Raw genomic sequence first — 25,168 nt, forward strand, 5'->3', positions numbered from 1 at the left:
CCACACCACAAGAAGGATGTGGAAAAATTGGGAAGAGTCCAGCGGAGGGCAACAAAAATGATTAGGGGCCTGCAGCACATGACTTATGAGGAGAGGCTGAGGGAACTGGGATTGTTTAGTTTGCAGAAGAGAAGAATGAGGGAGGATTTGATAGCTGCTTTCAACTACCTGAAAGGGGGTTCCAAAGAGGATGGATGTAGACTGTTCTCAGTGGTACCAGATGACCGAACAAGGAGTAATGGTCAAGTTGCAGTGGGGGAGGTTTTGGTTGTATATTAGGAAAGACTTTTTGACTAGGAAGGTGGTGAAGCACTGGAATGGGTTACCTAGGAGGTGGTGGAATCTCCTTCCTTACAGGTTTTTAAGGTCAGGCTTGACGAAGCCCTGGCTGGGATGATTTAGCTGGGGATTGGTCCTGCTTTGAGCAGGGGGTTGGACTAGATGACCTCCTGAGGTCCCTTCCCACCCCGATATTCTATGATGCTATGATTCTATGACAAATTCAGACTGAAAATAAGGCATATATTTTTAACAATAGCAAAGAGTCCTGTGGCACCTTATAGACTAACAGACGTATTGGAGCATGAACTTTCGTGGGTGAATGCCCACTTCGTCGGATGCATGTAGTGGAAATTTCCAGAGGCAGGTATAAATATGCAAGCAAGAGTGAGTCAGGCTAGAGATAACGAGGTTAGTTCAATCAGGGAGGATGAGGCCCTCTTCTAGCAGTTGAGGTGTGAACACCAAGGGAGGAGAAACTGCTTTTGTAGTTGGCTAGCCATTCACAGTCTTTGTTTAATCCTGAGCTGATGGTGTCAAATTTGCGGATGAACTGAAGCTCAGCAGTTTCTCTTTGAAGTCTGGTCCTGAAGTTTTTTTGCTGCAGGATGGCTACCTTTAAACCTGCTATTGTGTGTCCAGGGAGATTGAAGTGTTCTCCTACAGGTTTTTGTCATACCAAATAGACTGAAGGTGAAAAATCCATTGCTATCTACATACTACACAGACCACAGTGAGAGATTATGCCATACTCTATCAAAGAAACTGAGGAACCATCTGATCAGCATCCTATACAGCAAACAGGAAAACATCAAAAAAGAGCTCTCCAACCTGGAGACTCTCATAAATAACCAAACTTCCATACAAACGGACTTCACTAAAATAAGCCAGGAGATCTACATTACACACTTATCCTCTCTAAAAGGAAAAAGGACTGTAAGGTGTATAAAATCCTACCTGCCACATGGGGCCACAACAGTGGTACCCCTAACCCACCCAGCAATATCGTCAATCTATCCAACTACACACTCAGCCCGGCAGAAGAGTCTGTCCTATCTCGGGGACTCTCTTTCTGCCCTGCCACCCCCACAAACATGATACAGTTCTGTGGCGATCTGGAAGCCTACTTTCGCCGTCTCCGACTCAAAGAATACTTTCAAGATAACACTGAACAGCACATTGATACACAGATACCCTCCCACCAACAGCACAAGAAGAACAACTCCACATGGACTCCTCCTGAGGGTCGAAATGACAGTCTGGACCTATACATAGAATGCTTCCACCGACGTGCACAGGCAGAAATTGTGGAAAAACAACATCGCTTGCCTCATAACCTAAGTCGTGCAGAACGCAATGCCATCCACAGCCTCAGAAACCACCCTGACATTATCATCAAAGAGGCTGATAAAGGAGATGCTGTTGTCATCATGAACAGGTCTGACTACCAAAAGGAGGCTGCCAGACAACTCTCCAATACCAAATTCTACAGGCCATTTCCCTCAGATCCCACTGAGGAATACACTAAGAAACTGCACCATCTACTCAGGACACTCCCTACACTAACACAGGAACAAATCAACATCCCTTAGAGCCCCGACCGGGGTTATTCTATCTACTACCCAAGATCCACAAACCCAGAAATCCTGGATGCCCCATCATCTCAGGCATTGGCACTCTCACTGAAGGACTGTCTGGATATGTGGACTCTCTGGTCAGACCCTATGCCACTAGCACTCCCAGCAATCTCCGTGACACCACTGATTTCCTGAGAAAACTACAATGCATTGGTGACCTTCCAGAAAACACCATCCTAGCCACCATGGATGTAGAGGCTCTCTACACAAACATCCCACACACAGATGGAATACAAGCTGTCAGGAACAGTGTCCCTGATGATGCCACAGCACAACTGGTTGCTGAGCTCTGTGACTTTATCCTCACACACAACTATTTCAAATTTGATGACAATATATATCTCCAGACCAGTGGCACCGCTATGGGCACCCGCATGGCCCCACAATATGCCAACATTTTTATGGATGACCTGGAACAACGCTTCCTCAGCTCTCGTCCACTAACGCCCCTTCTCTACCTATGCTACATTGATGACATCTTCATCATCTGGACCCATGGGAAAGAGACTCTGGAAAAATTCCACCACGATTTCAACAGCTTCCACCCCACCATTAACCTCAGCCTGGACCAATCTACACGGGAGGTCCACTTCTTAGACACCACGGTGCAAATAAGTGACGGTCACGTTAACACCACCCTATACCGAAAACCCACCGACCGCTATGCCTACCTTCATGCCTCCAGCTTCCACCCCGGACACACCACACGATCCATTGTCTACAGCCAAGCACTGAGATACAACCGTATCTGCTCCAACCCCTCAGACAGAGACCAACACCTACAAAATCTTCACCAAGCATTCTCAAAACTACGATACCCGCACGAGGAAATAAGGAAACAGATCAACAGAGCCAGATGTGTACCCAGAAGCCTCCTACTGCAAGACAAGCCCAAGAAAGAAACCAACAGAACTCCACTGGCCATCACATACAGTCCCCAGCTAAAACCTCTCCAACGCATCATCAGTGTTCTACAACCCATCCTGGACAACGATCCCTCACTTTCACAGGCCTTGGGTGGCAGGCCAGTCCTTGCCCACAGACAACCCGCCAACCTGAAGCATATTCTCACCAGCAACCACGCACCGCACCATAACAACTCTAACTCAGGAACCAGTCCATGCAACAAACCTCAATGCCAACTCTGCCCACATATCTACACCAGCGACACCATCACAGGACCTAACCAGATCAGCCACACCATCACCAGTTCATTCACCTGCACGTCCACCAATGTAATATACGCCATCATATGCCAGCAATGCCCTTCTGCTATGTACATCGGCCAAACTGGACTGTCTCTGCATAAAATGATAAATGGACACAAATCAGATAATAGGAATGGCAATATACAAAAACCTGTAGGAGAACACTTCAATCTCCCTGGACACACAATAGCAGGTTTAAAGGTAGCCATCCTGTAGCAAACGGGGGGGGGGGGGGGGGAGGGATAGCTCAGTGGTTTGAGCATTGGCCTGCTAAACCCAGGTTTGTGAGTTCAATCCTTGAGGGGGCCACTTAGGGATCTGGGGCAAAAATCAGTATTTGGTCCTGCTAGTGAAGGCAGGGGGCTGGACTCAATGACCTTTCAAGGTCCCTTCCAGTTCTATGAGATAGGTATATCTCCATATATTGTCACATATATTGTCTAAAAAAACGTCAGGACCAGACTTCAAAGAGAAACTGCTGAGCTTCAGTTCATCTGCAAATTTGACACCATCAGCTCAGGATTAAACAAAGACTGTGAATGGCTAGCCAACTACAAAAGCAGTTTCTCCTCCCTTGGTGTTCACACCTCAACTGCTAGAAGAGGGCCTCATCCTCCCTGATTGAACTAACCTCGTTATCTCTAGCCTGACTCACTCTTGCTTGCATATTTATACCTGCCTCTGGAAATTTCCACTACATGCATCCGACGAAGTGGGTATTCACCCACGAAAGCTCATGCTCCAATACGTCTGTAAGTCTATAAGGTGCCACAGGACTCTTTGCTGCTTTTATAAATCCATACTAACACGGCTACCCCTCTGATTTTTAACAATGAGGGTAATTAACCACTAGAATAACTTACCCAGGATCATGGTGGATTCTTCCTTACTGACAATTTGTAAATCAAGGTTGAATGTTTTTCCTGCAAAACCTTGTAGGAATTATTTTGGGGAAGTTCTATGGCCTGTGTTATGCAAGAGGTCAGACTAGATCACAATGGTCCCTTCTGGCCTTGGAATCTGTGAATCTATGAGAGTGTCAATGGCACACTTTCCATCCTCCTCTCTAGGCTTCCAGAGATACAAATACCTTCCAAGAGAAGCAATCCATCTTCTTCCCCAGAGAGTTACTACAGCAAACCTTCTTCCTGCTTCGGACCCTGGGAGTAAGATGACTCAGGTTGCCATTTCCTAAGTGAGGCTGTGGAGGTTTTGGCAGAACTGATCCATTCCTCCCTCAACATAGCGGAAACAGCCCATATTCCCTACTGCCAACCCCGTGGCCCCCACCCAAGATGAGATGTAGGAGGTGCCGTTTCATCTTTCCCATACAAGAATCTCTGTTATAGATTGTGAATGCTGCATGGCCCAAACTGAAAGAAAAGGTCTATCAGCAAGGCTACATACGGTCTGTATAAAATTCCATCAAGTTGTGTCCCCATATTTATTTTTCTTCCAAGAAACGGTCACATACTAAAAAGATCTTGACCTCAGTGGCTAGAGCAGGGTCCCCAGAGGGTTATGTGGAACAAAAGATTGAAAATTCACCTAAGGAAGGGTTTTTAAATCTTCTTCCATACTTTTATGTGCTGCAATGGCATGTGTTGTTTTAGCCTGTATAGCCCTATCCATCACTGCCCCCTCTTGTATTCTCAGAAGAGGTCCCATAAGACTGAGGTAGCACTGATAAGAAAAAACTGATTTCTTTTAAGAACTCTCTTACAAAAGTATAAGCCTTCATCTATGATACTTCTTGAGACATCATTAGATTCTCTGCTAGATCTCTCCGGTGCAACACCCTTGCATGGAGAAATATGTGGCTGTGGGCTCCAGATGCAGACCCAACTTCTAGGTAAAACTTTTTCATGAGTTTCTAGAAAAAGCTCAGAAGGACTTGTCAGTTCTGAATTAAATTTTGTCCAGCCAAACCTCATATAGTGAGGAGGGAGGGAGCTTCAGGTCATTTCACCACAGTTGCAACTGCTAGCCATACCAGAATTACCGTTGTTTGCATCCTATAGAGGTAAGGATTCTCCACAGGACAATGAGCCCAACTATAAAATAAAATAGTTTACTTTAACATTAAAAAAAACCTAATAATTTGTGCAGCAAAGAATCTTGTATTTTCCCATCATGTTCTATATTGGAACATTGACATTAGTAAGAATTGTTCTACATTATCAGCCATTCCATTCTACAAAACCATTTCTATGTTTTCCATAGCATCTTCAACAGCAAAGAAACTCCACCGCTGCCAAAATGCCCTATCCTGTAAATCTTTACTTATATGAGTCATCCCATTTGAAGTAATTGGGACTGTCTGCATGATTAAAGGACTACTTGCATTATTAAGGGTTTATTGGAGAGGGTCCCTAGAGGGAAAGCTCCTGGAATGGGGTTCTTCCCTTCTTATAGATCTGTAAAGCACCAAAGAAAACTGTGGTGCTATATTAAACCCAAAGTCTTTATTATTAATTTTCATAATGGTCATTTGACTTATTCATATTTCTGTTGTCGTATGGCCGTTCTGGCTACTGCAATAGGTGGCAAATAGCTTTCTAGATACTTCATCAGGTAGCATAATAAGAATAATGTTATAAATGCCTTACAGAATTCTTTCCCTATAGCTCTGCACTACATTAAAACTGCGTTTTGCTCAGTACCTAAGGGTATATCTACACTACGAGAGTAGTTCGATTTTACTTAAAGCGAATTTGTGGAACCGATATTACAAAGTCGAACGTGTGTATCCACACTAAGGACTAATGGGAGAAAGGATAGACAGCATACGGTAAGATGTTTATACACCAATGCGAGAAGCCTAGGTAACAAAATGGAGGAATTGGAGCTCCTGGTCCAAGAAATGAAACCTGATATCCTAGGAATAACCGAAACGTGGTGGAACTGTAGTCGTGACTGGAGTTACAGGTATGGAAGGGTATGTGCTGTTTAGGAATGACCGGAAAAAAGGTAAAGGTGGGGGTGTGGCACTGTATGTCAATAATGAGCTAAACTGTAAAGAAATAATAAGTGATGGAATGGATAAGACAGAGTCTGTCTGGGCAATGATTACACTGGGTAAAAGAACTACTAGAGCCTCCCCTGAGATACTGCTTGGGGTGTGCTATAGACCGCCGGGATCTAGCCTGGATGCGGACAGAGAACCATTTAATGTTTTTAAGGAAGTAAAAACTAATAAGAGCTGTGTAATCATGGGGGACTTTAACTTCCCGGACATAGATTGGGGAACAAATGCTAGTAACAATAATAGGGCTCAGATGTTCCTAGACGTGCTAGCAGATGAATTCCTTCATCAAGTAGTAGCTGAACCGACGAGGGGGGATGCCATTTTAGATTTGGTGCTGGTGAGTAGTGAGGACCTCGTTGAGGAAATGGTAGTAGGGGACAACCTTGGCTCGAGTGACCATGAGCTAATTCGGTTTAAACTAAATGGAAGGATTAACAGAAATAAAACTGTGACTAAGGTTTACGATTTCAAAAAGGCCAACTTTAATAAATTAAGGCAGCTACTTAGGGAAGTGGATTGGGCTAACATACTTAGAGAGCTAAAGGCAGATGAGGCCTGGGATTATTTCAAGCTGAAGTTGCACGAGCTGTCCGAGGCCTGTATCCCGAGAAAGGGGAAACGGTTAGTGGGCAGGAGAATTAGACCTAGCTGGATGAGCGGGCGTCTCAAAGGGGTGATTAAGAAAAAACAGAAAGCGTACAAAGAATGGAAGAGGGGAGAGATCGGCAAGGAAACCTACCTTATTGAGGTCAGAGCATGTAGGGATGCGGTGAGAAAGGCCAAAAGCCGTGTAGAGTTGGACCTCGCGAGGGGAATTAAATCCAATAGTAAGAGGTTTTATAGCCATATAAATAGGAAGAAAACAAAGAAAGAGGAAGTGGGACCGCTGAAGCATGTAGATGGAGTGGAGATTAAGGATAATCTAGGCATGGCACAATATCTAAATGAATATTTTGCGTCGGTGTTTAATAAGGCTAATGAAGGGCTTAGGAATAGAGGGAGCGGGACAGAGGGGAATAAAGGAGGGGTGTCAAGGCTGTATCCCTACTTTGAACTTTAGGGTACAAATGTAGGGGCCTGCATGAAAACTGCTAAGCTTATCTACCAGCTTAGCTCTGGTCCCGCTCAGTCCCAAGAGTGAACAACCCCTTAAACAAAGGACACACACAAAAGCCTTTCCCCCCCCAAGATTTGAAAGTATCTTGTCCCCTTATTGGTCCTCTGGGTCAGGTGTCAGCCAGGTTACCCGAGCTTCTTAACCCTTTACAGGTAAAAGGATTTTAGAGTCTCTGACCAGGAGGGACTTTAGTACTGTACACAGTATGGCTGTCACCCTTCCCTTTATAGTTATGACACGCCCCCCAAATCACAGATAGTGTTGGACGTTCGGTTCCACACTGGCTGTGATTTCTTCCTGGAGTTCTAGGAGAAAACAGAGTTAACAAGACACATGTACCTTTAGACATACTACTGATTATATAAAAACTAACAATATGTTTCATTACAAGAACAATTGTTAACCAGTGAACTCTGGGAAACTTTCCCGGGAGAGTGCATCAGCCACTTTGTTAGAAGCTCCCGAAATGTGTTGTATTTCAAAATCAAAATCTTGGAGAGCTAAACTCCACCGAAGAAGTTTTTTGTTATTCCCCTTGGCGGTATGAAGCCACTGTGGCGCAGCATGGTCTGTTTGTAGTTGGAAGCGCCGTCCCCAAACATATGGGCGTAGCTTTTCCAGCGCGTACACAATGGCGTAGCATTCCTTTTCGCTGATTGACCAGTGGCTTTCCCTCTCAGACAGTTTTTTGCTGAGAAACACGACAGGATGGAATTCTTGATCTGGTCCTTCCTGCATTAAAACTGCTCCCACGCCTCGCTCGGAAGCATCTGTGGTTACTAGGAACGGTTTGTCAAAGTCTGGGGCCCTTAGCACAGGGTCAGACATGAGTGTTGCCTTAAGCTGGTTAAAGGCCTTTTGACACTTATCAGTCCACTGAACTGCATTTGGCTGTTTCTTTTTGGTTAGGTCTGTCAGCGGGGCGGCGATTTGGCTGTAGTGTGGTACAAATCGCCTATAATATCCGGCCAAGCCTAAGAAGGATTGGACCTGTTTCTTTGACTTTGGAACCGGCCACTTTTGGATAGCATCCACTTTGGCCTGTAGGGGATTTATAGTTCCTTGACCCACCTGGTGCCCCAGGTACGTCACTCTGTTTTGGCCTATTTGACACTTTTTAGCCTTAACAGTTAGTCCTGCCTGCCGGATGCGCTCGAAGACTTTTTTCAGGTGCTCCAGGTGTTCTGTCCATGAATCAGAAAAAATGGCCACATCATCAAGGTAGGCAACTGCAGATTCTCCCAATCCTGCTAGGAGACCATCTACAAGTCTTTGGAAGGTGGCGGGTGCATTTCGCAACCCGAAAGGGAGTACATTGAATTCATACACCCCTGCCTGGGTGACGAAGGCTGACCTTTCCTTAGCGGGTTCATCTAGTGGTACTTGCCAGTACCCTTTGGTTAAGTCTAAAGTAGAGATGAATTGGGCATGTCCCAATTTTTCCAATAGCTCATCTGTGCGTGGCATTGGATAGTTGTCAGGACGAGTTACAGCATTTAGCTTACGGTAGTCCACGCAAAAGCGTATTTCCCCATCTGGTTTGGGAACTAGAACCACTGGAGATGCCCATGCACTGGTAGAGGGGCGGATTATACCCATCTGTAGCATGTCCTGGATCTCCCTTTGTATAGCCGCTTGGGCATGAGGTGACTCCCGGTAGGGTGGGGTTCTAATTGGGTGAGCATTACCTGTGTCAATGGAGTGGTATGCCCGTTCGGTCCGCCCTGGAGTGGCTGAGAAAATCGGTGCAAAGCTTGTGCACAGCTCCTTTATCTGCTGTCGCTGCAGACGTCCCAGGGTCGTGGAGAGGTTCACCTCTTCCATGCCACCATTCCTTTTTCCTTCATAGTAGACACCTGCAGGCCACTCCGCGTCATCAGTTTCCTGGGCTGTAAACTGGCAAACGTTTAATTCTCTAGAATAAAAGGGCTTAAGAGAATTAACATGGTATACCTTAGGCTTTATGTTGGAGGTGGGGGAGGCTATGAGATAGTTAACAGCTCCTAGGCGCTCCTGGACCGTGAATGGTCCTTCCCACGACGCTTCCATTTTATGGGCCTGGAGCGCCTTTAAGACCATGACTTGGTCTCCTACTTTGAAGGACCGTTCTCTGGAATGTTTATCATACCAGGCCTTTTGCTCTTCCTGAGCATCCTTTAGGTTTTCTTTAGCAAGGGCTAAAGAGTGTCGGAGGGTGTTTTGTAGGTTGCTTACAAAGTCTAGAATGTTAGTTCCTGGAGAAGGCGTAAACCCCTCCCATTGCTGCTTCACCAACTGTAATGGCCCCTTAACCTCGCGGCCATACACAAGTTCAAATGGTGAAAACCCTAAACTGGGATGTGGTACAGCCCTGTAGGCAAAAAGCAACTGCTGCAACACTAGGTCCCAATCATTGGAGTGTTCATTTACAAATTTACGTATCATGGCCCCCAAAGTTCCATTAAACCTCTCCACCAGACCATTGGTTTGATGGTGATGAGGGGTGGCAACCAAGTGATTCACCCCATGAGCTTTCCACAGGTTTTTCATGTTCCCTGCCAGGAAATTAGTTCCCGAATCTGTAAGTATGTCGGAGGGCCACCCTACCCTGGCAAAAATGTCTGCTAATGCCTGGCACACACTTTTAGTCTTGGTGTTGCTTAAGGGTACAGCTTCCGGCCATCGGGTAGCAAAATCCATGAAAGTCAGTTCGTACTGCTTTCCTCTGGGTGTCTTCTTTGGGAAAGGACCCAGAATATCCACAGCTACTCGCTGAAATGGGACCTCAATTATGGGTAGTGGCTGGAGAGGGGCTTTAACCTGGTCTTGGGGCTTTCCCACTCGTTGGCACACCTCACAAGACCGGACATAATTAGCAACGTCCTTGCCCATTTCCTCCCAGTGGAAGGACTTCCCCAACCGGTCTTTGGTTCTGTTCACCCCAGAATGGCCACTGGGATGATCATGGGCTAAGCTCAAGAGTTTTACCCGATACTTAGTGGGAACTACCAGCTGTCTTTGAGGATGCCAGTCTTCTTGGTGCCCACCAGAAAGAGTCTCCTTGTATAAAAGTCCTTTTTCTACAACAAACCGGGATCGGTTAGAAGAGCTGAGAGGCGGTGGGGTGCTCCGTGCCGCCGCCCAAGCTTTCTGAAGGCTGTCATCTGCTTCCTGCTCGGCCTGGAACTGTTCCCTTGATGCTGGAGACATCAGTTCCTCCTTGGACTGTGGACTGGGGCTTGGTCCCTCTGGAAGCGATGCAGGTGCTGGGGCTTTTTCCATTGACTGTGAACCGCTGTCCGCTGGTGCACTATGTGGTATTTCAGGCTCTGGCTGAGCCTCTTGGGTAGGGTTATCTGCTGCTTCCGCCAGTTTAGGCTCGCTGGTGCCCTCTGGCATTGGAGTTGTAGACGGGGTTGCAAGCGCTGGACTCAGTGCTGGCAGTGGTTCTGGTGCTGGTTGCGTTGCCAGTTCCGGTTCTGGGACTGGCTTTGGCTGGGTCTCTGGGATTGGATCCACTACGGCTGTTGCAGTCGTTGGCAGGGGATCCGGTTCCACCACCTGTGTTTGGGTCTCCGGTAACACAGACGGGGTCCTGGTGGACGGCTCAGGAACAGGGATGGGGGTGAAAGCTTGCTTAGCCTGGCTGCGGGTGACTATTCCCACCCTCTTGGCTAGCTTCACATGGTTGGCCAAGTCTTCCCCCAGCAGCATGGGAATGGGATAATTGTCATAAACTGCAAAAGTCCACATTCCTGACCAGCCCTTGTACTGTACATGCAACTGGGCTGTAGGCAAGGTTACAGACTGTGACACGAAGGGTTGAATTGTCACTGTAGCCTCAGGGTTGATGAGTTTGGGGTCCACTAGGGATTGGTGGATAGTTGACACTTGTGCCCCAGTGTCCCTCCAAGCGATAACCTTCTTTCCGCCCACTCTCAAGGTTTCCCTTCGCTCCGAGGGTATGAGAGAGGCATCTGGGTCTGGGGTTCTTTGGTGTGATTGGGGTGTAATGAACTGTAATCGGTTGGGGTTCTTGGGGCAGTGAGCCTTTATATGCCCCAGTTCATTACATTTAAAACATCGCCCTGCTAAGGTATCACCGTGGCGATGTTGGTTGATGGAGACTGGTGTGGTGGGGTGAGAAGGCGTCTGGGGTTTCCCTTGGGATGTGGGTGGGGCCTTGGGTTGTCCCCGGTGATAAGGTTTTGTTTCGGTTTGCCCCTTCTGATATTCGCTCCAACTGCTACTAGCTTTTTTCTTTTCTGTCACCTCCACCCATTTGGCTCCAATCTCCCCCGCCTCGGTTACAGTTTTGGGCTTCCCATCTAGGATGTACCTTTCTATTTCCTCAGGAACACCCTCTAAAAACTGCTCCATTTGCAATAGGAAGGGCAACTCTTCCGTAGATTTAACATTTGCTCCTGATATCCAGGCATCCCAATTTTTCCCAATGTGGTAGGCATGTCGGGTAAATGACACATCAGGTTTCCACCTTAGGGCTCTGAACCGCCGACGGGCATGCTCAGGTGTTAGCCCCATTCTGATTCTGGCCTTGTTTTTAAAAAGTTCATAACTGTTCATGTGTTCCTTAGGCATTTCAGCCGCCACCTCTGCTAAGGGTCCACTGAGCTGCGGCCTCAGCTCTACCATGTACTGGGTTGGAGGGATGTCGTATCCAAGGCAAGCCCTTTCAAAATTTTCTAAGAAGGCCTCAGTATCATCGCCTGCCTTGTAGGTGGGGAATTTCCTGGGATGGGAAGTGGTACCTGGAGAGGAGTTGTTAGGATGGTCTGATGCACCCTGCCTAGTCCTTGCTGCTTCCAGTTCCATCTCTCTTTTATGGGCCTCCTGTTTGGCTTTCTCTTCTCTTTCATGGGCCTCCTGTTTGGCTTTCTCTTCTCTGTCATGTTTGGCTTTTTCCAGCTCCATCTCTCTCTTGTGGGCCTCCTCTTTGGCTTCTTTCTCGAGTTTTTTAATTTGAAGTAGTCTCTGATGTTTTTTCTCATTTTCTTCTGCTTCTAGTCTGGCCAGTTCTAGTTTGCTAGCTGCTTCACTGGTAGTCATTTTCCTGCTTTCCTGTGCTGGGCCACACCCCTCTGCAGTTGGCTGAAACTGGGATGTATTTAGCTCAGGCTCCTGCTGAGTGCTGCTGAGTTAACAGAGACTTTCTAACAAGCTATTCCCGAGGATGTAAAAAGAAAAAAAAACACAATTCAGATTGTAAATTACCTTTACCAGATCAAAGTTTGCTCACTTATTGAACCGTTCTCTTAACAAAGGACCTTGTTAAAAAAAACTTAACACCTCTGCCTTCAGGCAAGGAGAGATAAGATATGCATCTACCTTCAGCTCTGCTCTCCAAGCAGCTAGAAGGAAAAAAATTTTTTACTGGCTTTTGGGTTTAAAACGATCCCACCGCTGTGCCACCATGTCAAGGCTGTATCCCTACTTTGAACTTTAGGGTACAAATGTAGGGGCCTGCATGAAAACTGCTAAGCTTATCTACCAGCTTAGCTCTGGTCCCGCTCAGTCCCAAGAGTGAACAACCCCTTAAACAAAGGACACACACAAAAGCCTTTCCCCCCCCAAGATTTGAAAGTATCTTGTCCCCTTATTGGTCCTCTGGGTCAGGTGTCAGCCAGGTTACCCGAGCTTCTTAACCCTTTACAGGTAAAAGGATTTTAGAGTCTCTGACCAGGAGGGACTTTAGTACTGTACACAGTATGGCTGTCACCCTTCCCTTTATAGTTATGACAAGGGGCGATTGCAATTACAGTATCAGAGGTGGAAGCCAAACTTGACCAGCTAAATGGGACTAAATCGGGCGGACCGGATGATCTCCATCCTAGAATATTGAAGGAGCTGACGCGAGAAATTGCAAGCCCCTTGGCGATAATTTTTAATAAATCTGTAAACTCGGGGGTGGTACCAATGGACTGGAAAATAGCTAATGTGGTTCCTATTTTTAAGAAGGGGGGAAAAAGTGACCCGGGTAACTACAGGCCTGTTAGTTTAACTTCTGTAGTATGCAAGGTCTTGGAAAAAATTTTGAAGGAAAAAGTAGTTAAGGACCTTGAGGTGAATGGCAATTGGGACAAATTACAACATGGGTTTACGAAAGGCAGATCGTGCCAAACCAACTTGATCTCCTTCTTTGAGAAAGTAACAGACCTTCTAGATAAAGGAAATGCGGTGGATCTAATTTACCTCGATTTTAGTAAAGCGTTTGATACTGTGCCGCACGAGGAATTATTGGTTAAATTAGAAAAGATGGGGATCGATATGAAATTCCAGAGGTGGATAAAGAACTGGTTAAAGGGGAGACTGCAGCGGGTAGTACTGAAAGGTGAACTGTCGGGTTGGACGGAGGTCACCAGTGGGGTTCCTCAAGGTTCGGTTTTGGGTCCGATTTTATTCAATCTATTCGTTACTGACCTCGGAACCGAATGTAGGAGTGGGCTGATAAAGTTTGCGGATGACACAAAGTTGGGAGGTATTGCCAATTCGGAGAAGGATCGGGATATTCTGCAGGGAGACTTGGATGACCTTGTAAATTGGAGTAACAATAATAGGATGAGATTTAATAGTGAGAAGTGTAAGGTGATGCATTTAGGGATGACTAATAAGAATTTTAGTTATAAGTTAGGGACGCATAGGTTGGAAGTGACGGAGGAGGAGAAGGACCTCGGAGTCCTGGTTGATCGCAGGATGACTATGAGTCGGCAATGTGACGTGGCTGTGAAAAAAGCTAATGCGATTTTGGGATGCGTTAGGCGAGGTATTTCTAGTAGGGACAGGGAGGTGCTGCTTCCGTTATACAAGGCGCTGGTGAGACCTCATTTGGAGTACTGTGTGCAGTTCTGGTCTCCTATGTTTAAAAAGGATGAACTCAAACTGGAACGGGTACAGAGAAGGGCCACTAGGATGATCCGAGGAATGGAAAACCTTTCCTATGAAAGGAGACTCGAGGAGCTCGGTTTGTTTAGCCTAACCAAAAGAAGGCTGAGGGGGGATATGATTGCTCTCTTTAAATATATCAAAGGGATTAATACCAAGGAGGGAGAGGAATTATTTCAGCTCAGTAGTAATGTGGACACGAGAACGAATGGATATAAACTGGCCGTGGGGAAGTTTAGGCTTGAAATTAGAAGAAGGTTTCTAACCGTCAGAGGGGTGAAATTTTGGAACAGCCTTCCGAGGGAAACGGTGGGGGCGAAAGACCTTTCTGGCTTCAAGATTAGGCTTGATAAGTTTATGGAGGGAATGGTTTGAAGGGATAACGTGATTTTAGTCAATTAGGCATTAACGTGCCATCGCAGGTAAAATGAGGGTCCGGCTGTAGAATCTTGCCTGTATGCTCGGGGTTCTGCTGATCGCCATATTTGGGGTCGGGAAGGAATTTTCCTCCAGGGTAGATTGGCAGAGGCCCTGGAGGTTTTTCGCCTTCCTCCGCAGCATAGGGCAGGGGTCGCAGGCTGGAAGATTCTGTTGTGGGTGGGTCAGCTTTTGTGGCCTGCATCATGCGGGAGGTCAGACTAGATGACCATATTGGTCCCTTCTGACCTTAAAGTCTATGAGTCTATGAGACAGTAATTCGACTTTGTGAGTCCACACTAACGGGGCAAGCATCGACATTGGAAGCGGTGCACTGTGGGCAGCTATCCCACAGTTCCCGCAGTCCCTGCTGCCCATTGGAATTCTGGGTCGAGCCCCCAATGCCTGCTGGGGCCAAAAATGTGTTGAGGGTGGTTTTGGGTAACTGTCGTCATTCAACTCTCACTCCCGCCCTCCCTCCGTGAAAGCGCCGGCGGGCAATCAGTTCGCGCACTTTTCTGGTGATTGACAGCGCGGACGCCACAGCACTGCGAGCATGGAGCCCGCTGCGATCATCGCTGCAGTTATGGCCGTTGTCAATACCTCGCACCTTATCATCCACCTTTTTCAGAGGCAGATGCTGAGAAATCGTACGAGGAGGCTACGGCAGCGCGGTGAGGACATTAAGTCTGAGAGGGGCACAGACCTCTCACAAAGCACGGGACCCTGCGCCGTGGACATCGTGGTGGCAATGGGTCATGTTGATGCTGTGGAACGGCGATTCTGGGCCCGGGAAACAAGCACGGACTGGTGGGACCGCATAGTGCTGAAGGTCTGGGATGAATCACAGTGGCTGCGAAACTTTTGGATGCGTAAGGGAACTTTCCTGGAACTTTGTGAGTTGCTGTCCCCTGCCCTGAAGCGCAAGGACACCCGGATGCGAGCAGCCCTGACTGTCCAGAAGCGAGTAGCCATAGCCCTCTGGAAGCTTGCAACGCCAGACAGCTACCAGTCAGTTGCGAATCACTTTGGAGTGGGCAAATCTACCTTGGGAGTTGCTGTGATGCAAGTAGCCAACGCAATCATTGAGCTACTGCTCTCAAAGGTAGTGACCCTGGGAAACGTGCAGGTGATCATAGATGGCTTTGCTGCGATGGGATTCCCAAACTGCGGTGGGGCTATAGATGGAACTCACATCCCTATCCTGGGACCGGCCCACCAGGCCAGCCAGTACATTAACCGAAATGGTGCTGCAAGCACTGGTGGACCATAGGGGACATTTTACCAACATCAACGTCGGATGGCCGGGCAAGGTTCATGATGCTCGCGTTTTCAGGAACTCTGGTCTGTTTAGACGGCTGCAGGAAGGTATTTACTTCCCGGACCACAAAATAACTGTTGGGGATGTGGAGATGCCTATAGTCATCCTCTGGGACCCAGCCTACCCGCTAATGCCCTGGCTCATGAAGCCCTATACAGGCGCCCTGGACACTGAAAAAGAACTCTTCAACTACCGGCTGAGCAAGTGCAGAATGGTGGTGGAGTGTGCTTTTGGACGTCTGAAGGGGAGATGGAGAAGCTTACTGACTCGCTCTGATCTCAGCGAAACCAATATCCCCATTGTTATTGCAGCTTGCTGTGTGCTCCACAATCTCTGTGAGAGCAAGGGGGAGACGTTTATGGTGGGGTGGGAGGTTGAGGCAAATCGCCTGGCTGCTGATTACACCTAGCCAGACAGCCGGGCGATTAGAAGAGCACAGCGGGACGCACTGTGCATCCGGGAAGCTTTGAAAGCTAGGTTCCAGAGTGAGCAGGGTAACCTGTGACTATTAAGTTTGTTTAAACAGAAGCTGAACCTGCCCCCGTTTCTTTACCCAGTTAATGTTGACTATCCTCTCCAGTTACCAACCCCTTCCCCCCCTTCCAACACACCTTTAACAATAAAATAAATGAAACTTTGTTCATTAACACCGTTTTCTTTATTAAGGATTTCGTGGTAAAGTGTTGAAACTGGGACGCAGACTGTGGTGGGGAGCGGGTGTAGTGATGGAAAGGACTCTTCTAAACTCGAGGAATGACAGGCTCCTGCTCCTAGAGCGGTCCGCAGTGGTGGACTGGTTTTTTCAATGGAGCCTGCCACCCCTCCTTTTCGGGACTCTGTGTGTGGGGGCTATGTGAGTTTGTGGCGGGGGAGGGCGGTTACAGATCCCCTGCTGCGTGGCTCTGTGATCCAGGCTAAGGACCACTGCATAAGATCTGTAACCGCCCTCCCCCGCCACAAACTCACATAGCCCCCCCACACAGAACAGGAAAACCACCTCCCAGACTGACCAGGGTGCCTAGTGACTGCAATGTGTGTGTGACCTTCTGCTGAACCTGCCCCCGTGTCTGTACCCTGGTAAAGGTGACTGTCCTCTCCAATTACCAACCCCTTTCCCCCCCTTCAAACACACTGTCCTCTAAAAGAACATGACGGAAACAGTAATTAACAGAAACGTATTTTTTATTAACAACTACACAGTTAGGGGATGAAACTGGGACGGGGGCTTGGGTGAGGTGCTTTTGGAGTGAAGGAAAGGACTTATCAAATCTTTGGGAATGAGAGCCGTCTGGTACTTGAGCAGTCTGCAGGGGTGGAGTGACAGTTTTCACGGCCCCTGCCGCCCCTCCTTCTTGGGACTTTGGGTGAGGGGGGGGATGGGACTTTGTGGTGGGGGAGGGTGATTAGAGATAGACTGCAGTGGGGCTCTGTCCTCCTGCCTCCGGTCCTGCAGAACATCTACAAGGCGCCGGAGCGTGTCCGTTTGCTCCCTCATTAGTCCAAGCAGCGTTTGAATCGCCTGCTGGTCTTCCTGCCGCCACCTGTCCTCCCATTCACTGTGTGATCGCTGGTATTGCGACATGTTCTCCCTCCACTGGGTCTGCTGTGCCGCCTCGGCTCGGGAGCAGCCCATAAGTTCTGAGAACTACTCGTCCCGTGTCCTTCTCTTTCGTCGCCTGATCTGCGCCAGCCTCTGGGAGGGGGATGCCGGGGTAGCTCGGGAGACACTCGCAGCTGTGGGATGGGAAAAAGGGAGTGAATTCCTCAGAAAGATACAGTTTTGCGAACAATGAATATAGTCTTTCTCTGTGAAGAAGACCATGCACAGCACCTATCACATGCGCACTCAGTACAAGGTCGAATTTTTGGCCTTCCCATTGAGTGCCTAGGGTCTTGCTGTACAGATCACACAAGCAGGGCCAGACAACGGAATTCGGCTAGCAGGCGGACATGGTAAGCCGTAGACTTTTGGCTGCTTAAAGCTTAGTTTATAGCAGTGCCCTCCTTTCACGTTCCAAGCAATGCTCCTAGCGTTGGCCAGTTCCTGCTGCCGGCAATCCGGCCAGCATGAACTCTTCCCCTGTCCCACCCCCCTCGCGGCTGTCCCTGGGAAAGATCCCTGCATGCTTCCCCTGTCACGCCTCCACCGCGTGGCTGTAAACGGCCAGTTACAGTTATGTAAAGGAACAGGCAATCAGTCCTAATACTAACATTCCCCTAATTCAAAGCAGGTCACCATGAGTGATATCACTGTGATGAGGATTTCGGAGACAGAGAAAGACTGCATGCTGCGTGAATGCCAGCAAGCACCAGGGCCGTATGCCGCCATGCTTTGCGAGGCAATGATCCCGGAGTACTTGCTGCTAGCCTGGCGCGGAAAAGTTTCCTATCATGGAGGACGCAATAAGGCCGCTCTCCCCAGGAACCTGATGCAAAGGCTTTCACAATACCTCCAGGAGACTTTCGTGGAGACGTCCCAGGAGGATTTCTGCTCTATCCCCGGACATATTGACAGAATTTTCCAGTAGCTGCACTGGCAAGGACTAAAAACTAAAGCGCCTAGGGCAAACTAATCATGAAAAACCCATTGTTAAGATACCATTCCTATTCTGTTCAAAATATATGTTTAAAACACTTACCTACTGATCCTTCCCCTGATTCATGGTCCGGGTTACCGCCTTGGGAGGGTTGGTAGGGGATCTCCGTGAGGGTGATGAAGAGATCCTGGCTGTCGGGGAAATCAGCGTTGAAAGCGCTGTCGACTGCCTCGTCCTCCTCATCTCCTTCCTCATCTTCCCCGTCCGCGAACATCTCCGAGGAAGCGGCTGTTGACAATACCCCATCGTCAGAGTCCATGGACAGTAGTGGGGTAGTGGTGGCGGCCGCACCTAGAATGGAATGCAGTGCCTCGTAGAAACGGCATGTCTGGGGCTGGGATCTGGAGCGTCCGTTTGACTCTTTGGTCTTCTGGTACGCTTGTCTAAGCTCCTTGATTTTCACGCGGCACTGCATTGCATCCCGGCTGTATCCTCTCTCCATCATGGCTTTTAAGATCTTCTCGTAGATCTTCGCATTCCGTCTTTTCGATCGCAGCTCCGAAAGCACGGACTCATCGCCCCACACAGCGATCAGATCCAAGACTTCCTGATCAGTCCATGCTGGGGCCCTCTTTCTATTCTGCGATTGCATGGTCACCTCTGCTGGAGAGCTCTGCATCGTTGCCAGTGCAGCTGAGCTCACCACGATGTCCAAACAGGAAATGAGATTCAAACTGGCCAGACAGGAAAAGGAATTCAAATTTTCCCGGGGCTTTTCCTGTGTGGCTGGTCAGAGCATCCGAGCTCGGACTGCTGTCCAGAGCGTCAACAGAGTGGTGCACTGTGGGATACCTCCCAGGGCTATTAGCGTCGAATTCCATCCACACCTACCCTAATTGAACATGGCCATGTCGAATTTAGCGCTACTCCCCTCGTCGGGGAGGAGTACAGAAATCGATTTAAAGAGACCTCTATGTCGAAATAAATAGCTTCGTTGTGTGGACGGGTGCAGGGTTAATTCGCGTTAACGCTGCTAAATTCGACATAACCTCCTAGTGTAGACCAGGCCTAAGACATCTTGTTGCATCTTCCTGCAGTTAATTTCTTCTCTTCCTTAGGGAGCAGATTTTTAGTGTAGCATATACTCGTCTCTCTTGATACTGGTTTATCAGTGTGTAGATACTGTGGTGATGGATACCCTATATGCACCTAAGACGGTATAAAAATGTAGATACGTTAGATAAGCAAATGGTGCTTTATGCCACTTGCTATATACTTACTCAAGAGGCTTATTTTTGTTGCCATTATGTTGTAATTTTCAACAGGAAAGTATTCAAGGATTTTAATTATACAATATGCTGATGCCTATTAAGAGCACGTCTGGAGTTGATTGAAGCTGGGGGTTTTTTTGACCTTTTTAGTTCCAGCAAAGTAACTCAGTTTTTCCTTTTGTCCCAGTTTAGACTTGGATCACTGAAGCTACAAAAAGTCTCAAATCCAACTGAAGTCATTAAAGAGCTGATTTGCCACTGCCTAGACTGCATAGCAGAACTACATGCCAAAAAGGAGCACCTGCAAAAGGAAAATGAAAGGCTTCTAAGTGATTGGAATGACGTGCAAGGACTGTAGGTTGAAAAATGCATCAATAAGATATTCTTTATAAACTATGTGTCTGCAGTCTACCTATGCAACAAAGTGTAGGTTATACTGATGGACACTATATATTTAAGATATTTGCAAAATGAAATGTACCTATTTCTTTTTTATTGATAGTGTTTTGGGCCCTAACGGCTTATAGGCTACACAGCTGTAGAGGCTTTTTCTTATTTCAAGGTGGCAGGCGACACCTCAGCTGCTAACATATAATGCTGATTGTAGCTTTATGTAGCCAGAAATATCTTCACTCTCCCTTTCCCCCTCCTGCAGAATGCAGTGTGCATTTTCTTCTGCATAGGTCCCTTAATGATGACTGTCTTGATTTTGCCTGTCTTGATTTCTGTTTCAGTTGTGATTTACATTTTAAACTAGATTATTTCTGGGGCAACAGGGGGAGAGGATGTAATTTGACAGTAATTAAAGCCAGCTATATTGTCAAAGTATTAGAAGGGTCGTGAATGTTTTGCGGGGCAGCAGGGAGGAAGACACAAATTAAAAAAAAAATTGCACAAGATCACATTATTTTAAGCAAGATATTTTTATTTTTCAATAGAGTGCCAAATTTAGAAATATTCATGGAAGAAATTAAGTCAGTGATGTGCTGGGTAGAGTGACAAAGACCATATCTTTTTTTTTTTTTTTTTTAAAGAGGAATCAAAAATGGTCACAGAGTTTGTCCTGAAAGTTTTGTCATGACAAATATACAGCCTCACTAGTAGTGTTTGACTACTTAATAGTTTAACAGTGTAGTAAACAATAACTTTTTATAATTAATGTGTTGCACTGCATTAAATGCCATTTTGATTTGTGTAGTGCTGTGGCACTTGTAACTGATAATTCCACAACAAACTCACAGGAGGGGTTTCCCTCCAAAACAGTAATTATTACATCTTAATTATTACATCTCAACTTTAAACTAATTAAATACCTAGTCACAATTATATAGCATACAAAATGTGCTGAGCATCTCCAGTGAGGAGCTGGGTGCCCTCGATTCCCATCTAGTCAACTGCCTTCTACTTGCCAACAGCTAAGTGCAGGATTCAACTGTAAAGCAGTTTTCCTGTTTTAGATGGTGTCATTGCAAGGCTTCTTATGTTAAAATTAATCAACAAACCTATCTAGTTTACAGTTGAATATGCTGAAAGCAATTGAGAAATTATAATTTACAAGTTAGAACTGTTGCACTAAATTTAAAAAAAAATACCCCCACCCCGAGTCATTAATTGGCAATATCCAAATATAGAGAAGAACGCTTTGGAAACCATTGCCATTAATTAGGAGCTGGACTGAACTGAGTTCTTGCCACCTAACTGCTTTTAGCTACATAATAACTTTGGAATCTAGTTAACATTTGTTTTTTAAATATGAATTTGTTCAGTTTCCTTGTGTTTTAATGTACATAGAAAATTTAATAAGGATTATCTTGAATATCCTTTGTGCATGAGTACACACACACACACACACACACACACACACACACACACACACACACACACAGGGAAAGTGAGTTAAAATATCAAAATAGAATAGCCAATGTTTTTGTTTTATACAGATTATTACGTTGGTAAATATAGAGCAATACTAATAATCTTTAATAGCAAAATTTCCTCTGTTTTGTATGTAGTGTGTGTTTTTATACTAACCAAGTAAAATTAATATAGATGAGTTGTAGTCAAGTAAACTGTCAATTTATATTATGGTCAAATGTAGTGACAGAAAATCTGAACCATAAAATTAGTGTTGGGTGTTTTAGTATGTGAATAAATCACTTGAAAATGACTCATCAACATTAGTTTGTCAGCATTCAACACCACTGTTATAGAACAAAAAGGGACTAGGATGCAGCTAAAATGTAAGAAGGAGATTATGTAAATGACAGAACCATTCTAAGGCACAGACAGCTTTATACATATAAGACTACATTTTCAGCCAGGCTTTGGGTACAAAAATCTCACATGTATAATTGCCACAAGTTCTTTAGTTCGTGTTATCTCTGTCTCTCTCTTCAGTAATGGAAGAGGTTGAGAAATGGACAGTTAATTCTTGATTTAGGTCACCAGTATTACTTGTCTACAAATGGCAACCATTACTAACGCCAGTTGTTTTCAGTAGGTTGTGGTTGTGTTTTGACTACTATCATCCCAACTTGACATATTAAAAGTATCATGCTTCTATTAACTCCAAGATGGCTGCGATTATGGAACTTGAAAAGCATGTGCACATAAGACTAATAAAAATGTCTATGGCCATTAACTTTATTCACTTGTGATTTCACTTTTTTTATTACATTTAAAAGCTTTGTTTGAGATGAGTAGCTTATGTACAGGGGCCTGTGGAGATGTGACTTCTGCAAAACAAATGACATATAGGCACCAGTGTGTGACAAATTGCAATGAAAGGTTGCGTTTGTAGCTGGTGAAATACTGAAATGTAATCCTAGCCAACTTTGCTTAGTTCTTACATAATACAGGTGATGCATACTAGAATGAAAAACGTCTTTGTAGATCTTATGCAGAGAGAGAGCCAGAAAACCCCATTCCGCAACATACTGTATAATTTGTGACCCATGTTCCTAAACAGCAAAGCACAACTGCTTTCCAAGATGTATATTTTCATGTATTAACATGGATGGTGTAATTTGTAATCGTTACATTAATAAAATAAAAAAATTCCTAAACACAATAACTTAATAGTTTATATCTATACCAGAAGAATGTATCAATTTTTTATTTGTTTGGATTTCTAAAAAAAAAAAAAAAAAGTGACAGGGCAAAAGGATAGTCACTTATCTATGAGCATTAAAGCCTAAAAAATGCATACAAAATTAACCAATAACATAGTACAAACTTACCTTACCCACAATGTCCTTGCATGTCACAATAAATAAATAATCCAGAATACCTTTTATCCTATGAAAACAATGAGGAGTCCGGTGGCACCTTAAAGACTAACAGATTTATTTGGGCATAAGGTGCCACCGGACTCCTCATTGTTTTTATGGATACAGACTAACACGGCTACCCCTCTGATACTTTTATCCTATGTACATTCTCCCTGGCTCTGGGAGAACATGTAGGTCTTTTAGCATGCTCTGAAGGTTAAGAGTTGGGTCCTGATCCTGAAGTGGAATTATCTAGTATAGTTCCTCAAGGCCAAGTGGCAGCATCCAAATGACTTCAGTAGGATTTTACACAGATGTAAGTGTCTGCACAAGTAGAACTTTTTGCAGGATTGGGGCCTTTGGCTCTTGTCATATTAAGGGGAAAAGTGATTTCCAGAGTCAAGGGTCCTTCACTGAAATTGCATTGCATGCAACCCCCCTTTGGTTAAATCAGGAGACTGCTACTAGTAAATTGAATAACTCAGATGATCTCAACTGCTATGGTACCAAACAACATTCGTTTTTGTTAACCTTTATTTGGTTACTATTCCCATTGCGGGGACGGAGTCTTCTTTTTCTTCATTGAAGGATTTAATACTCTTTGTCATATTTTCCACTTGCATATGAGGTTCATATATGTAAATGGAGACAATGGTTAATTTCAACCCTGTTGAAGTCAATGATATTACACCAAGGATTAATTTGGCTTGGTATTTTAAACCATCTTGCTTTTATGACGAATCTTTATTTAATCAGGTAGTGGGTTTAGGCAATCTCCCATCACCCCATGAACTGGATAAAGATGTCACTGCTAGGGCTTGTGACTCTTTGTACTGTGCTTTAACATTTTTGTATATATTATTCCATTAAACAGTTAAAATTCCCATTTATAGATGGAAAGTCTCCTTGTAGTTGATTAGTACATATGATGTTTCTTTTAAGAATTATTGAACCGATCTATATGGTAATGATTTTCAGCATCATTTGCATTTAAATTAGATGAATTATTTATCAGCTATGAAACATATCCCAAAAGCATATCACAGAAGACTACGTTAATACTTCATAAGATTCCTTTCTTTTGTCTTTTTCATTTTATAGACATTTCATATAAAAATGATGAAATAACCAATATTTGTTTTAAATACACATTGAAAAAATATAATACTATTACAGTGTTGACACTTTTGTTTTTATAATAGCTATTGAATAAAAACCCACAAATTTTTGAACAATACTTTTGAATGCTCTAACTGTGAAAAATGGCATGTCTTCCAGAATCAGTCTCTTCATCTCAACTCTTATATATCAGTCCAGTGGAAGATAGAATCATAGAAATGTAGGTCCGGAAGGGATCTCAAGAGTCCATCTAGTCCAGCGCCCCCCTCCCCCTCCCCCCCAAAGCAGGATTAAGTACACCTGGACCATCTCTGACATTGTTCTGATATTGTCCATAAGTTTGTGGTATTTAAACATCATTTGCTTTATTAATTTACCTACCATGTCTATGTTCTGAAGTCTGCAATGAACAGTAAGATCATTACCAGTATGTGTATTTATTTATATATTACACACACAAATCTATGTTAAAAACAATTAAGGTCTCAAAATCAAGAACTAAAAAACTAGGAAATACCAGCATTAAAGTTGCCTGTTAGATGATCACGTTTTTCACAAGACCTCTGCTTCATTCAATGCACAGGACTTTTTTATTCATATTGTGGCCCCATTCCTTATTTACTGGACACTATATATTTATTTATACACTATTTATTTTGTTGATTTTTAGATTTTTGGTTGAAATTTAAGCTCAATCAATTTTTTATTTAAAAAACAAAACAAACAAACCCCCTTATATTTAGATACCATATAAAAACTTGAGGATGACCCTATTGCAAAGACGTCATTCAGCAGAACTCTTAAGATTTTCACATATAGAATTAGGTATCCCTCTAAAAAGTAGTTTACATTAAATGGGGGAAAAAGCCATTCGCTCTCCAAAATTAGTATCTGCAAGTATCTTAAAATCTCAGCTATGTCACTATACAACTCAAATAAAACAAACACCACAACGTAGGGTTTGTTAGCATTATAGTTGTTTGTATGCCAGTAGGAAATTGAAATGGCCACAAATCCTGCTTCAGTGGTTCTGCTGAATCCGTTTCAATATCCTGCTTCACCAGAGGAACAAAGACTTCAGAGGAG

The 25,168-nt window shown here is 45.0% G+C and overlaps 1 protein-coding gene across 1 annotated transcript in view; it reads left to right on the top strand.

Annotated features, from left to right (window-relative positions):
* The window catches only part of XRCC4 (X-ray repair cross complementing 4), a 307,054-nt gene that overhangs the window by 153,427 nt on the left and 128,459 nt on the right, over window positions 1–25,168 (top strand). The window contains exon 4 of the mRNA XM_065406751.1: window positions 19,882–20,048. Coding sequence (XP_065262823.1) covers window positions 19,882–20,048 — 167 coding nt within the window. The remainder of the gene's footprint in view (window positions 1–19,881; window positions 20,049–25,168) is intronic.

Source organism: Emys orbicularis, chromosome 6 (genome assembly GCF_028017835.1).
Source record: "Emys orbicularis isolate rEmyOrb1 chromosome 6, rEmyOrb1.hap1, whole genome shotgun sequence".
In the NCBI taxonomy this organism is placed as follows: domain Eukaryota; kingdom Metazoa; phylum Chordata; order Testudines; family Emydidae; genus Emys; species Emys orbicularis.